A 15,723-nucleotide genomic window follows, 5' to 3' on the forward strand; every position below is an offset into this window, starting at 1 on the left:
CTCAACACCACCCAGCTGAGTTAACAGCAACCGAAAGCTGCAAAGAGAAAATTCTGCAGAGATACCAGCTTCAAGCACCCAGTGTAGCGTCTGGAGGCAGAGAGGGCAGAGGACAGAGAGGAAGGAAAGAGACATTTCTCAGGACCTGTGAGATAGAGGGTGATGAATACATTTGCATGAACTAGTCACTGTCACCCACTAGTTCTTAATCTTTCTAAACTCTAACTTCTAAGGTGTCAATAGACACATAATAGCTCCAGAGAAAACTCAAATCCAAATGCTGTTAGAGGAGCAGCTGCCTGACCTTTTGTATGCTCCAGGATGACATCAGATGTAAGCTGTGCAGGTGGGAAGTATCTTTCAAAGGGATGTTTTGTGTCAATCAACTGTAATTGCCCCTGGGAACATAGATCTGAATCTATTTGCAAGGAGCACACTGCAAAACCTTCCATGTTTGTGGTCTGCTTAGCTCTTCCATTCAAAGGTGCCACACTCAAACCACACTGGGGTAATTTCTCTCCAGTTTCTCAAACCTGCCTTTAAACCAGTGGTTCTCAACCTGTGAGTTGCGACCCCACTGGGGTTGTTGAATGACCCTTTCACAGGGGTTGCCTATCAGATATCTTGCATATCAGATATTTGCATGACAAAGCTTTGTAACAGTAGCAAAATTTACAGTTACGAAGTAGCAATGAAATAATTTTATGGTTTGGGGTCACCACAACACCAGGAACTGTATTAAAGGGATTAGGAAAGTTGAGAACCATTGGTTTAAACAGAACAATAGTTGTTAAGAGGCTCAACTGTACCAGTGCCTAAGTGAAAGTTCAAACAAAAACTGAACTGCTGAACGTGAGAAGACACTGAAATGTCTCAATTCTATCACACTGGCAAATATTTACTGAGTGCTTAAACACGCCCAGACAGCCTTGGGCTATGTGACTTCCACTTGTGAAGTGGTAGAGAGCATATTGTTGTATCATGTTAGTTAATGTGATAAATGAATAAATCCCAAGTTCTGGGGGCTTAGCACACTAAAGACTTCCTTCTGCCTCACATGAACTCCAAAATGGACCTTTCTAATCCAAGGTGACAGTGAACCATCACCAAACATATCTGTTGTCAATAGCAACCAACCAGAGTATGACAAATGGCTAGGTTGATTGCAAAGCTTGGTTATGACCAATGATTGCTCTTCATCTCCCTGGATCAAAGATTACTGTCTTAGTTAGGGTTACTATTGCTGTGAAGAGACACATGACCACAGCGACTCTTATAAAGGAAACATTTAATTGTGGTGGCTCGCTTGTAGTTCAGAAGTTCAGTCCATCATGATGGGAGCATGGCGGCATGCAGGCAGAGGGGTACTGGAGCTGAGACTGCTACATCTTTCAGATGTAGCAGGAAATCAGATGTCAGGAAATCAACTGACAGTCACACTGTGTGGTACCCAAGCATAGGAAGATTCAAAGCCCACCCCCACAGTGATGCACTTCCTCCAACAAGGCCAGACCTCCTAATAGTGCCACTTTCTATGAGATTATGGGATTTGGGGATTATGGGATTATAGAGGCCAATTACATTCAAACTACTACAATTACTTTCCTGAACTTGCCAAACTTGCCCTTCCCCCAAAACGCAGAAATATTTCTATTTACCATGGGAGGATGGGTGAAGACATGTGACAGCCATTCTCTTGAGCGATACCTTGCTCACAGGCTCCCCCAAAACCCAGGTGACAGACTCTTCAGAGTAACTGCTATCCTATAGAAAAGCACAGATGTGGCTTCGTAGAGGACCTGGCTGTTTGGGGATGCATAGAAAGCCCTTAGGATGAGGTTGATTCCTGAGAGAGTCAAGGACGTCATTCACCTGACTGAGCTACCTATAATATGGGAAGCCTTGAACTTATTTGCACTAATCAGGAACAGGAGATATGATGCATCTCAGGCAGATATTGTTCTGAGCTCTAGCCACAAATTAGCTAGAAACTCAGCCTAATTTATCTGAGGGCCTGACAACAGGTGCTTTAGATACAGACCAACCGTCTTTCCCTTGGGGACCATAAACTTCAAGGACCCATGTGAACTTTAGGTCTGTGCGATAACCGTGCTGAGTGGAGCCCCTGGCACAGGTACAGCCTTTGCCTTCAGTTACCCATGGAGACTTTGATCTCTTGAAATACAGCTCCATTACAGCCTGCTAGAGAAACCTGCTGGAGCACTGCTGGGCACTCACGGAAGCGGAAAGTGGCCAAGTGGACCTCCAGTTATCATTTCCCTCAGACATCCCTCGTATGCTAATGACGGGGTGGGAGATGCCAGCAGATTTCTCATAGTACTTAGAAACGACTAGCAGCAGCAGCAGGAGCAATAGTTCTTCCTCACACCCCCATCTTCTCTCTCTCTCTCTCTCTCTCTCTCTCTCTCTCTCTCTCTCTCTCTCTCTCACACACACACACACACACACACACACACACACACACACACACACACACACACGGAACCAGATGCCATTCTAGAATGTTCCATTTCTATGTAACATGAGAAATTCACTCTCATTTCCTACCACGTCCCGAGCATCTGAGGGGCCCAACACCGGTTGGGGATGTCTAAGTGGTCTAACCAGCAGTTCACTATGGACTTGAACTGATGTGTTAAAGACACTTCTCCGAGATGAAAGCTCTGAAATGCGGGTAGTGCAGGCTGGCCTGACACTCTTTGTACCCCGACTTAAATCTCAAGGGAAGCATGGCCACCCAGAGGAGACATTGGCCGTTCTCTGTTCTTTTAACAGCAACCTCCCTGGTGTTGTAAAGTGGAATCCTGTCACAGTTTTGTTGTGTGTGTCCCCAGTTGCTGGTTGTCCTGAGCACTTGTTATTTGCCTATTCCCCATTTGTAGATCGTCTTCGGAGAAATAGATTTTCAAGAACTTGCTTGAATTTATGAATCTGGTAGTTCGCTGGCTATGTTTTAGAAACTGGAACTGTTGCTCCATTACCATTGCGTACACAATTCGGAAGCAGGTGTCCTTCGGTTGTGTTAACATTGCCCTTCAATATACAAGGTTGTAGCACCTGGGGCAATTCCTCAGCCTTGGCTGCAAGGTAAAATCACTGGTGGGAATTCGAATCCCACCCGATGAGGACCCGCCCCTGACCAATTCCGCTCTAATCTGTGGCTGGAGCCCAAGCTGCAGTGCTTGAGAAAGGTCTCCCAGATGGTTTGAATAGTGAAGGTGGGGCTTGGCTTTCTGGACCAGCTAGAGACAATTCAAGTTTACAGTCATGAAGTGCTATGTGTTCTTAGACCAAGACAAAACCAAACTTGGGGGAATGAGTCACAGTTTTGCTTGTGCTGGGCAACACTTAATATTTTGATCTTTCTGATTTTGTTAACTTTATTTGGAACATAGAAGTCGGTTCCTTCTAAGTCCATGCCTCTACTGTTTTGACAGTGTGCTACTTCTGTACAGTGGCTGCCTGCGCTGGGTTGAATAGTGTCTACACAATATTCATGTCCGCCCAGATCCTGGGATTGTGACTTTGGAAACAGTGTTTACATACGGAACGGAATTAAGATGAGGTCATTCTTGTTTAGGATGGGCCCCATCCCTGTAACAAGCGCTCCTCTAAGAGGGAAATTTGTCAGGCAAAGGAAAACTCCATGTGAAAACACACGGCACCACAGAAGGATGTGTCCAGAAGCCAAAACCACCAAGGGCTGCCAGTGTCGAGAAACTGGGAAGCAGAATGAAACAGGGCTGTGTCGGACATTCAAGAGGAGCTAAGCCTTGAGACACCTACAGTTTGGACTTCTTGCCTCCGGAACTGGGGAAGAACAGGTTTTGTTGCTTTAAGTCTTGTGGTTTGCACAGTTCATGAAGGCAACTGTAAGAAAATAACACTGTAGCTTAATGGATTGCTGTGACATCAAGGTATGTAGTTTGCCAAGAGATCAGAATCCTATTCCCTCCCCTTCTCCCTTCATTTCTCCTTTCTCTCTTCCTTCTGCCTCCCCTTCTTTCCTCCCTTCCTCTCTTCCTCTTCCTTCCCTCCCCTGAACTCTCTATATGGACCAACCTGGCTCACACTTACAGTGAACCTCCTGCCTCTGCCTCCCAAGCGCTGAAATTACAGGTGCACACTCGCATGCCAAACCCAAACTGTCAATCTTCCAAGGCCATTCCCTTTCTCACAGGGCTCCTTTCTGGATTTTGTTTAACAACTCCACGTTCCCTATGCAACTAAGGGTGACAGATTTCCCAGCTCCTTCTCCAGCACCATGTCTGCCTGAAGAAAATGGACTAAACTGCTAAAACTGTAAGCCAGCCCAAATTAAATGGTTTCCTTTGTAAGAGCTGCCGTGGTCATGGTGTCTCTTCACATGAACAGAAACCCTAAGCCACCATCTGCTGAACCCTGAGCTGTGCTTATATGGAGATGGGGCTTTTAGGCAGTGAGTACTTCTGAGGTGGTCAAAGTTAGAGATTAAAATGGCATTGTCAGGGAGATAGAATCCTACCAGACTGGTGTTCTATAAGAGGTAACTGGGACACAGACACCCAAAGGAAAGAGCTGTGAGGACACTAGGAGACAGGCACCTGCACGCCAGGGCGAGAGGCCTCACACGACACCAGCCTACCAACACTATGACCTTAAACTGCTGGAGCCTGAACTGCGAGAGAAGAAATTCATTGCTAAGCCACCCTGTCTGTGGTGTGTTTGCTTTGGAAGCTTTAGGGAGTTAGGGCAGGAGCCACAGGCACAAAGGATGTAAGATAAAGATACTGCCTCAACTGCCAGTCTGGAGAACCTGTCTGCAGACCGCATCTGCTTCTGTAAACAATGATGCATCTCTGAGATGCATCTCTGCAGGCAGGGACTGTGGCTGATTTTCTCTGTACTTTTCTAATGCGTTTGAAGAGTGTGTGTGTGTGTGTGTGTGTGTGTGTGTGTGTGTGTGTCTACACACAGGTTTGGGCTTGAGTCGTTTACATTTTTCCATCTATAGGAAACTTTTTCTATAATTAATTGCCTCTTGTATGAGCACGGGCTCCTTTACCAGCAGTAGGGCTAGGTAGCAGAGGTTTCTGGACACGGCTGCTGCCCTAGAACTCCTGCTGTTTCTTGTTGTGGTGCCTTCCTTGGAGGCCTGTCGATTTAATTCATCTAGAGGATTCTGAAGTCCTGTGAGCCCAAGGCATTGAGATGGCCAAACAAATGCAACAGACAGACAAACAGAAAACCAGAAAAAAAAAAAAACCAACCAAACATCCCTGAGTATAACAACAAAGGAGAGAGAGGAAAATAACAGGGCACGCTGTATAGGAAGGACTGAGAGCCACACCCGCAGTGCTGAGCAGCACTCCGGCCCGGTTGAGAGGGACAGCCTCTCCACAGCAGAGCTCAGCACCAGCTGAGTGATACCCAACTAGATATGATGAATGTTGTTAGCCATGTGGCCTAAAATCTACTTCAGACCACGAGATTTGTTTTTAATTCAAATGAAACGTACTGCATTCTAATTATGTACCAGAGGAGTGACTTTAAATATTGTCACTGTACTTAAACAAGCAAAAGAAATTGAGATGTTTGATTCAGTGTGAAGAATCCTCTTGTGCCTGTCACAACTGTCTGCCTGTGAGCCCCCAAGGGTGTGCCTATAAAGGGACATTTGGGTGTGTACAGAGACCTGGACTGTGTCCTAAGAAATGCATTAAAAAAAAATTACAGCCATGTCAGATTAGGTAGCCCAGACTGGTCTTGAACTTGTCACCCTGTTGTCTCTGCTTTCTGTGTGCTGGGATGGCAGGCACGCACCACCATGCCTGGTAAAACAGTGCCTCCATTAGGTCTGAAAATCCGAGGTCCCAAAAGACAACTGGCCAAGGAGGGAGATCACCAGCACACAATCAGCTCTGGATGGTGGCGCTCTCATTCTGGAGAGCAGTGGGATAAACATACAAGAGCACAGCTTTGGCACAGCCATAGTGCAGACTCGGGTTACTCAAGGAAGCCGCACTCAGGCCACATTTCCTGAACTCCTTTCTATGGAAATGAATCAGGGCTGTGCTCTCATATGGAAAAGCCTGGTGTAAGGCTACACCGCTAACACACTCCCTTTGGCCTGACCAGCCTTTCCTCACCGGTCACTTTTTGGAAAGGTCCTGGCCAACAAGAATAACCCACAACAAATGCAAATTGACTTTACCCTTCTATGTATTTTAAAGGACCAAACTCCGAAGGCTCCATTCATCCATGCTTTATTTCAAATCTCAGAATCGTAACAGAAACTCTTACACCTCATTTTAGAATCCCACTGGTAATCAGATGACACCGAATTTAGAAATGCCCATCCTTACACATTAGAAAGTGCCACTGAAGTATGAACCAGGACTGGTGTCTGCGAAAATGATTCCACTCCCAGCTGAATGACGTCTCCTTCTCTCAAGGTCTCTCTGTTCTGGATTGCCAGTGGTGTCAAGCAGGTATCCCTCTGCCGAACAGGCAGACCGGCACAAGCAGAGGGAAATCCACAAGGAAGGACGTGCCTGCTGCAGGGTTCACACACTTTGGTGCACGCAGAATCCTTTCCACAGCACTAGCAAGTAACAGGAACCTCATTTAGGAGAAAAATCTAGAGTACTCATTTGTTTAAAAAACTCCGACTGTGGTAAAAGAGTATATATACACAATTTACTATACACAAAATACATCTTTTCTGTAAACTGGTTTGTGTTTAGCACACTCCACATATGGAAGTTTAAGTTAGGTACCCAGCTATGATATCCGATTAGCTGGCTCAAAGATGAATGTATCCAGGGGGAACAAGCACCCCCATATGTTTTAGTGTCTAAATAGAAATTCAGTGTAAAAAGGTTTAAAAAAAACAACCAGGGGAGAGTCATTCTTGAATAGCGATGGACACATGGATGATCACCATGACTGTTCATTCCTGACCAAGTGCCACCCTAAGACCGCTGGTGCCATGTTCTCAGGGCCCGCCTGAGTCTCCACATTTGCCACCATGATTCTTTTTGGACTTGGAAAGTTCTAGAAGACTCAGAAACTATCCAAAGTCTGGGATGCTTTCCACTTCAACTGTCTTGATGCTGAAAATGGAAATCAAACACGATTTTTAGAAACTGGCTTTGAGTTACAAAAGAAAGCAAGAATGCGGAATCCTAAACTGGTTCTGTCAGGAGCCCAACAACAGAAAACATAAACTTCTTCCAGAGGCAGGTGGGCTGGTCTTGTGTGCCTCACCTCATCATTAGTTTAGAGATTACCTTCTGACATAGATTCAGAAAATATATGTTCACAGAAGTGAACACTGTAAAACAATGTGTTAGCACATACAACATCTCCCAATTCCATAACCCTCAATGGACATGTGAATATCTAGCAGCTTATTATTTTTACTACATTTTAAAATACTTAATTTTATATCTGATGCATCCAGACACAATCACTGTGTATGTGTGTATATCTGCATATATCTACACACGCACATTATCTAGTCACAGAGTATAACTGGATTCCATGTAATTAAAAGCATATATACTCTATAGATTTGTTTAGGTTTTTCAATTAATATGTTAGAAGAACCTGTGTTTTGATGTTGTAAAAATTAAAAACAGTCCTACAGATCCATTTATATGAAAGCGTTACACTCACCTCAAGCAATTTTGACTTCAGTTGTCAGTAACGAGACGGGCTAAAAAACAAAACAAAACAGAACTGTGGCACTCTGGGCTAGGCTGCAGGCGGTCCCATCACCTCTGTGCTCAGAAGCAGGATGAGACTATAGTCACAGAGGAATACAGACGAAACCCCAGAAAGTTTACCAAGGAAAAAGAATGCCAGATAAAGCAGATTGTTCTAGCATCTATCTGTTCTGCATTTGAAAGGATGATGAGGCTAGGGTGAGACAAACCAAGGTACATTCTATGGTTAAAAGGGGGGAGAACAAGGGAATCCATGGCTGATATGTAGAACTGAATTGTATTGCAAAAAAAAAAAAAAAAAAAAAAAAGGTGATGGTCACTGGGAACATGTGTGTGGTAAGGGTCACCAGGGACATGTGTGCAGTACATTAGAGCAGGAAAAAAAACAGATGGTGGCAGGTGACTCTTGGCCGCAAATGGATTCCTGAAGCTTGACTCTAGGGGAAACTCTGCTGGGATCTTGCTGGACTCTATATGTATGAAGCCAGATGTGTACGTATCCCGTAAATGGCTTTCTGATTATCAACCAACACTTACTCCACCATCCTCTCCCATTTCTTCAAGACCGTGACCTGGAACCACCATGAAGAATTTGTGCAAGGGGAGGTAGGAGAACCCTATCTGGAGGGGGTGAGTTCCAAGTCTGGCACACCCAGTTCATCACACCGCAGAGGAGCCTCCGGACACCGTCTCGAAGGCCGGCACAGGTGGAGCAGGTGCAGGCAGAGACGCTGCAGCCACGCTAGCACTTCCAATGTGTTTCTCCTTTGGGGAGGAGAAATGTGGCAGGCAGGCCCTCCCCACTTCACCCCAGGCACCTGCAGGTACGCTGCACAAAGGATGCCCTCTGCAGCTCAACAGCAGAGCCCGAGTTTGAAGACACGCTTCTCAGAAACAGTGCGGTATATGTTTTCCAAAGTGGTTTGTTGGCGTTAGATAGGAAAACATCAAGCAGGGTGTAGTGGCTAACGCCAATAATCCAGCTCTTGGGGAAAGGGCTGCGAGAGGACTGCCATGAGTTCCGGGCCAGTCTGGGCGACAACATTCACACCTGTACGGAAAGGATACAAATTGTGCCATCTCCAGTGGGGCAGACCCAGTACTTCCTGTGGTGGCAACCTGATGGGCTTTAGAATCACCATGGAAAGACACCTCTGGACATGTCTGTGATGGATTTTCTAGGTTATGTTAGTTGAGGTGGGAAGACCCACCTGAATGTGGGTGGTACCTGGCTACAGGCTGGGGGTCCTGAGCTAAAAAACAACAACAACAACAAAAAGGAGGAAACAAGCCAAGCACTAGCACTGGCGTTGTCTTCGTCCTCACCGTGGCTCCAATGTGGCCAGCCGCCTCGTGTCCCTGCCTCCGTGACTGACTCTACCTTGGATCTGTGAGACAAAATGCATCCTTCCTTCTCTAAGTCACTTGTGTCAGGGAGCTTGTTAGAGCAACCATACCTCCCCAGGAAAAATGCCTGTCCTTGGTGCAGACTGCGTAGGAGGCAGAGCTAGCCCCATGAAGAACGTCTCAGGCTTCAATGCTTACAGCAAAGCCCATTGCTTTTTTTTCCGTAGGCAAAAGCAAATGACCCACCACAGGCCATAAGATAGACTAACCAGAGGTTGTGAGTGTCCGTGTATGTGTGTTGGAAAGCAAAGATAAAAGGGGACTGTATCAGATTTGTTTGTGGAATTGAGTATGCCACCAACAACATGCTTCTTACTTATGAAGAATCTTCCCTGCCAAGCTCCACATGAGGTAATAGCTTGGTCAAACCGACCCTACCTTGGCTAAGTGTCAGTGAGTGCCTTGACTGTCCCAAAGCCTTTCCTAAAGGGCCAAGCACCTTCAGGAGGCACTGACCATGTTCATACTCACACCTCTCATTGTCCTGTTTACAGGTGGTGTGTCAAGTTTTGAGTGGAATCACATGACTCAGTCCATGTGAAGGGAGCAGGTATCCAGGCTTATGTGTACAGAAGGTCCTCTAGGGGTCTTCCCTGTAATCCATGGCTCCGCGGGTGTAATTAGGAGAGGCTGAGTGGCAGCAGCTTGGCTGACAGATGAGCGAGGCACCTTTGTTTATTATATTTGAGTCACCTTTAGATTCCATCAGAATCATCCATGCAATAAGAGCATCCCCACTGTCATGAACTACAAACCCTTAAGTAGGGGACTGCACTAAACTAAGATGAACTTTGACCCTCGCAGCTTCTAGGCAAGTAGAGTTCTCGTTGACACCTTTTACAGATGTGGAAACTAGGGCTTAAGCATGTCATTTGCATTCCACCATGACACAGTGAAATAGTGAAGATTCACTCCAATCTAGATCCCAGAGTCTTCTAACAGAGATTAGGGGTCTCAATGAGGCTGAAATGACTATGTCCCTAGGGCTTCTGAAGTGTAGCTCTCTTATCTTCAAAAGATAAACAAGTCTTCTAATCTGTGTCCTCCTCCTTGCTCAGAAGAGCAGGTTACTCAAGGAGACCTACCAGGTTCCCACAGGGCATTCAGAATCAGAACATCCACCAGGTTCCCACAGGACAGTGGACACTCTGGATCAGGAGATCCACCAGGTCCCCACAGGACAGTGGACACTCTGGATCAGGAGATCCACCAGTCCCCACAGGACAGTGAGCACTCTGGATCAGGAGATCCACCAGGTCCCCACAGGACAGTGGGCACTCGGGAAAGAGGGAAGGTTTTGGTGTGTCACTGAGAAAGCTGCTTCTGTGACACAGGAAGGACCCTGCAGTCTTTGGGACTCAGGTCATTGAAAAATTAAAACAAAGCAAACAACACCTTCAACCTGTCTTTGGGACCACCCTACAGAATATAGGAAGTTCATAGGACTTTAGACGGCCACAGAGCACTGAGGAAGGACTTCAGGTGCTAATACGGTCCTAGCTTCACCCCTCACAGGATGTGGAATGCTGTGTCCTTCCCAAAGACACACCTCAAAAGGTATACTGAAAGCAGAATCATCACCAAATCATCCTAAAACCCTAGGCAGGCAGATCTCTGTGAGTTCGAGGCCAGCCTGGTCTAAGAGCGAGTTCCAGGATAGCCAAGACTACACAGAAAAACCTTGTCTTGAAAAACAAAAGAAAAGAAAAGAAAAGAAAACAACAAAACACTAGGTATCTAACACTGCTGGAGCACTCCATCTGTTTTGAACTTCAGCATTCACAGCCCCAGAGGCTCTGTTCACCAGATGGCATCTGTTTTTCCTGTTCTCTATCTCAGTCACTTCCTTCTCTGAAGTAAATCAGATCCCAGCTTCAGCAAGGCTTACTATGTTCCTGTTATGCAGACATGAACTGTGAAGTCAGGAGAACCACTAGACCAGAGAACCAAGGGCTTTGCCCTAGAGGCAGTGTGCCAGTGGGACTGAGTGGGGACTCAATTATTTCATCACTGATGTTTAAAGAGGACATCTGGCCCTCTTTTACACCCAAAGGCTCAGGCCAGGGTGTGACAGGATGGTCCCAAGGATGAGAATTAGTGAATATCTAACAAGCATGACTTTGACCCTCAGGGTCCCAGGTTGGCTAAGAAAGCAACCCAACACAAAGCTGTAAAGCTACTGGAAGCGTGATGAGATTTGTTTTGTTTTCATTTTTGTAACCTTTGTTTGGAACTCTATTGTTGAGACAGGGTTTCTCCGTGTAACCCTGGCTGTTCTGTAGACGAGCCTGGCCTCAAACTCAGAGATTCTCCTGCTGTGTGTTGTTGGTGGTAAGGAGCTCACCTCTGGCCTGGATAATCTCAGCTGAGAAATGAGACACCTGGAAGCTCTCCATGCTGGGAAGAGGGAGGCCACTGCACAGTGCAGGCCACCCATAGCACTGTCTATGTGCTCTGGACCAAACCTGGTAAACTGATCCTTGTTTTGAAGCTACCTCTCAACACAGCATTCTAGCATCCAAGTTCAGCACATTATCAGAACAATAGATGTTCATCTTCCACTTCAGAACCTTACTGACCACCCCCCAACCCCTCATCCCTTTATCATCACTACCTCAGCTATGGCTTGAACATCTGAACAGCTCCAGATTCACAAATAGAGATTCTGATCACCCAGATGATAGTATCATGAAGCTGGGGTTGGGGGAGCACTTTGGGGAAGTGATTAGGGCATGAAACTCCAGAGAACTCACAGATCACCACAACACAGAGACACAGTGAGGAGAGGAGATGTCATCTACAAGAAATCTGCCCTCGTCAGAAACTGAATCTGGGCATCACCTTGATCACCCATTCCCCAGCCTACAGAACCACGAGAAAGAAATTTCTGTTCTTCATAAGGCACACTGCTTATAGAGCTTTGTTAGAGCAGCTCAGACATTAAAAAAGATGCCTCTCCCCACATATGACAAATTGAAACAAGAGGTTCTTATTTTAAGTTTTTAGAATGTTCCAAGTTGTAAGTTGGAGGGGGGAAAAACCCCACCCTTTTATTCTTCTGAAAGGAGAAATTTTAGTAACTTTCTTGTTGCGTTCCTCTGGAAATCAGCACTGACGAAACACCTGCTGTTTCTAGGCAACACTGTCGAAGATAAGGATGCCCCTGACTAAAAGGGGGAGTCCTATGTGGTAGCATCTCGTGAGGAGCCCACACTGGCGGCTTCCCTCAGTGTGGTGTCTGTTCTTTTAAGGGGAAATGTCCCACGTGGAGCATGGGACTTCTATGACAGGAGGATTCCCTGTACACCAATGTTTGACTCACTCCTTTGCAGCTGGGGTGGGGGCAACAAACCCTAGGGAGCTGACCATTGGCTTGGAGCCAACTGTGTAGACATGGGGAGGCCACAGAGAGGCTGTTCCTGGTGGACAAGCCTGTCTGAAATTTTAGTAGGGTGCAGCAGAATTCACTTGGCAGGTAATACTCAAGAGTTACGTGGCAAGTCCAGACCCACAGGAAGCCCCCTTAATTCCAGGGAACATATAAGTGCAAGGATTTAGGAGAAGAAGTTCGAGCTCTTTTTCTGGTTGATGATAGCTAATTTTCTGGAGAGAAGAAAAGAAGGAAGAGAAGGAAGGAAGGAGGCAGAGGTTTTTAAATCACTACTTCATGAGAGGAGGGCTAAGTAAAGGTGCGCATGCATGTAACCCATTAGGATCTAGAGTCACTCACAGCATTTTAAGATGACATTCAGTCTAGAGTCTACCCCCACTCCGTTGCTGAGAAACCCACTGGAAATTTAGAAAGTTGGCATCATGGCATGGTATGCAGAGAGTGACCAGAGGTGGCCAGTGATAATGCAGGGTCATGCAGAGAGAAGCGAAGGGCATCAAGGGCATGCAGAAGACACGCTGTTGGGGCTAGCAGAGACAAGAAGGCTCACCACAGGCTAGGCATGCACTTGAGGTTTTCTGTTACCTTGTCATAACGGGATTGTGAACACCATATAAATGATCTTTATGATAACCATTACTACCGTTTTCCAAACTGTAACAAAAATAAATACACCAGAAACACCAGGTTACCTCGAGGGTGAAGTATTTACGTTACGGATCACAAAGACGACGTAAAGGCTATAAAACGTGTATCACAGATTGTCAAGTCTGCAGGGAAGCGTGGAGGGTGTGTTATCATTTACATCTTCCCCCTTTCAAAACCGCAGATGGGAACAGCAGCTTTATAGATCAATGCATCTAACGTATAAAATGTTCATTCACTCAACAAGCAATTCGCGAGCACCTTCGATGCACCAACCCTCTTTCTAAGAGGTGTCATGATTCATCTTTACCCAGGCTCATCTCTTGTTCTTTCTTATGCCATATTCTTCATTTAATCAAAGGTCTACCACGTGACAGAAACCTCCCCATCCCATCTGTGAAATAGTTTTTTTAAAAAAAGGCTTACTTTTTCATGGGTACAGTTTCAACACTAAAATATAAAAAGGGGAGATGGTTATTTACGTGTTTTATCACTAGGAAGGCCGTGATCTACACCCCTCCCCCAGTGTTTTCACTGCAGTACGGGCTGACAGTTCAGACTCCAGAGCTGGGGAGAGAAGAGGAGACTCGAAAAGGAAGCATGCGTGGTCACCAGACACAGAACAAAGGGCAAGCAGCAGAGCCAGGGGAAGGCAGTAACAACAGTTATCATAAAGTGAAATGCCATGTTCCCGAGAGAGCCGAGCTGAAACACAAGAACACTGGTTAAGGAAGCTGAGATTAAAGAAGAAGAAGAAGAAGACAACAGACAACAGAATCTGAAGATTGGTTATAAACAAACAAAACCAAGACCACCACCACCACCACCACCAAAAAAAAAAAAAAAAAAAAAAAATAGAAGAGACAATCCAGCACTATACTTAAGCAGAAGCCAAGTTTGCTCTCGTGAGAACTGGTCTTTGGTGGCTCCCCAAGGACACAGTGCTACATAGAAATGCCTGACCCTCAGGAAGCCCCACACTCACTCATCATATACATCCTCTGAATCCATCCTGCGATAGTACTTGGCCAGCTTGACAGCAATGATGACAGCAGGAAGCAAGAGCACCGTGGCCTTTCCTATGCCGAACCAGAACAAATTCTGGGGGATGAAAACGACAACAATCAGAAGTAAATGCTTGGGGATAGATAATAGGAAAGAAGATTTGCTGCGGGGGGGGGGGGGGGGGACGACTTCTTTTTGCAATTTTTCAAGTTTTTGTTTTGTTCTCAAAATCAACTGTGACCCTAGCAGGAACCAGTCACCACAGAGGGTGCAATATGTTATTGTAACCCGGTTAATCTTTCTGAAGGACAAGCAGACCCTAGGATCATGCTGATTTTGTAAAAGAGGAACAGAAAGAAGCATCTAGTGGTGAAACTAAGATTTTTGTCTAAGACAGTCAAAAAGCACCCAGTCACACACCACAGACCAGCTGTCCAACCAAGACAGCTGGCAGCCAGCAGGCTCAAGTTCAAGTGCCTTTCCATGTAATTCAGCGTAAATATGGCTAGTTGATATTTCTGATTTTTTTCCTGCATCAGAATAGTTAAGACATTGGCATCTTCATCCTATAACAGTATAGCCAAGAGGACATAAGTGGCGCCCAACACAGACCAGGGTCCCCCAAAAGTGTGCTATCTTCATCCTTGGCAGCAGGCTGACCACAGACTGAATTTAACCGTGTTTTCTCAAAAAGCAATGTCAACATATTTTTAAACTTATTGTCAATATTTATAAATCAGATCTCACACCTAATCCTGGTCTACGCCTTCTTGAAAATGGCAGCAGGGTGTGGGTGGAGGGTGAGGTGGGTGGGTGGGAATTGGAGAAAGGCCAATTGAAACTAAAGATAAATGAAAAAGCCACAAGCAAACCTAACATTTGGTCATACAAATTCAAATTAAAAAACGTTTTTAAGAGTTTGAATGGAAGTACCCTACACGGGTAGATAAAGCTACTTTCAAAACCCCATAAGTCAGTAATGAAATTCCAGAGCCAGGGCTGGGCTACCTCCCTATGAGCTGGCCAGAGAGGCTCCCGAGACCTCCATAACAATATAGGCAATTGTCATTGCTGTTGGGTGCAAACCACACTAAATTGTAAGATGCTGTCACTGAACACATCACATCCTCTGGTTATAGGACATAGAGAAATCAGGCTAGAATTGCACTAGAACTTAACCTTCAGAGTGCCAGAAGGTGCTGTGTGGGCTGCTGTGGGGAGGACTGTCTTCAGTAGCCTTTCTCGGCTGTGGCTCCTGTGTGCAGCACTATTGGCAGGCCAGGAGATGTACCCATAAGTACAATAGTGGCAAGTCTGTGATGGGGTAACCAACCTATTCCTAACTGAAGTTGAAGCCTGCTCCTCAAGAGATAACTCATATCTACTCCTGGAAATGTAGCCAAAACCTGTGCCTGGGAGGTTGTAGGCCCTTATGAGGAAACCGCTGCTGCAGCTGTGCTAAATGGATGTGATATGCCCTAACATTATCTTCCAGATAATGACATTTACGCTCATTGGTTAGTGCTGCTGCCAGTTTTGGGCAGA

General features: G+C 45.8%; 1 protein-coding gene across 1 annotated transcript in view; it reads right to left on the bottom strand.

Annotated features, from left to right (window-relative positions):
* Positions 1-6,250: 6,250 nt before the first annotated feature.
* Prom1 (prominin 1) overlaps positions 6,251-15,723 on the bottom strand; it is a 100,838-nt gene continuing 91,365 nt past the window's right edge. Inside the window, exons 22-26 of the mRNA XM_059275837.1 lie at positions 14,159-14,274; positions 13,600-13,623; positions 13,114-13,182; positions 7,681-7,720; positions 6,251-7,115 (exon numbers count right to left, since the gene is read on the bottom strand). Coding sequence (XP_059131820.1) covers positions 7,705-7,720; positions 13,114-13,182; positions 13,600-13,623; positions 14,159-14,274 — 225 coding nt within the window. The 3' untranslated portion in view covers positions 6,251-7,115; positions 7,681-7,704. The remainder of the gene's footprint in view (positions 7,116-7,680; positions 7,721-13,113; positions 13,183-13,599; positions 13,624-14,158; positions 14,275-15,723) is intronic.

Source organism: Peromyscus eremicus, chromosome 10, assembly GCF_949786415.1.
Source record: "Peromyscus eremicus chromosome 10, PerEre_H2_v1, whole genome shotgun sequence".
Lineage (NCBI taxonomy): Eukaryota > Metazoa > Chordata > Mammalia > Rodentia > Cricetidae > Peromyscus > Peromyscus eremicus.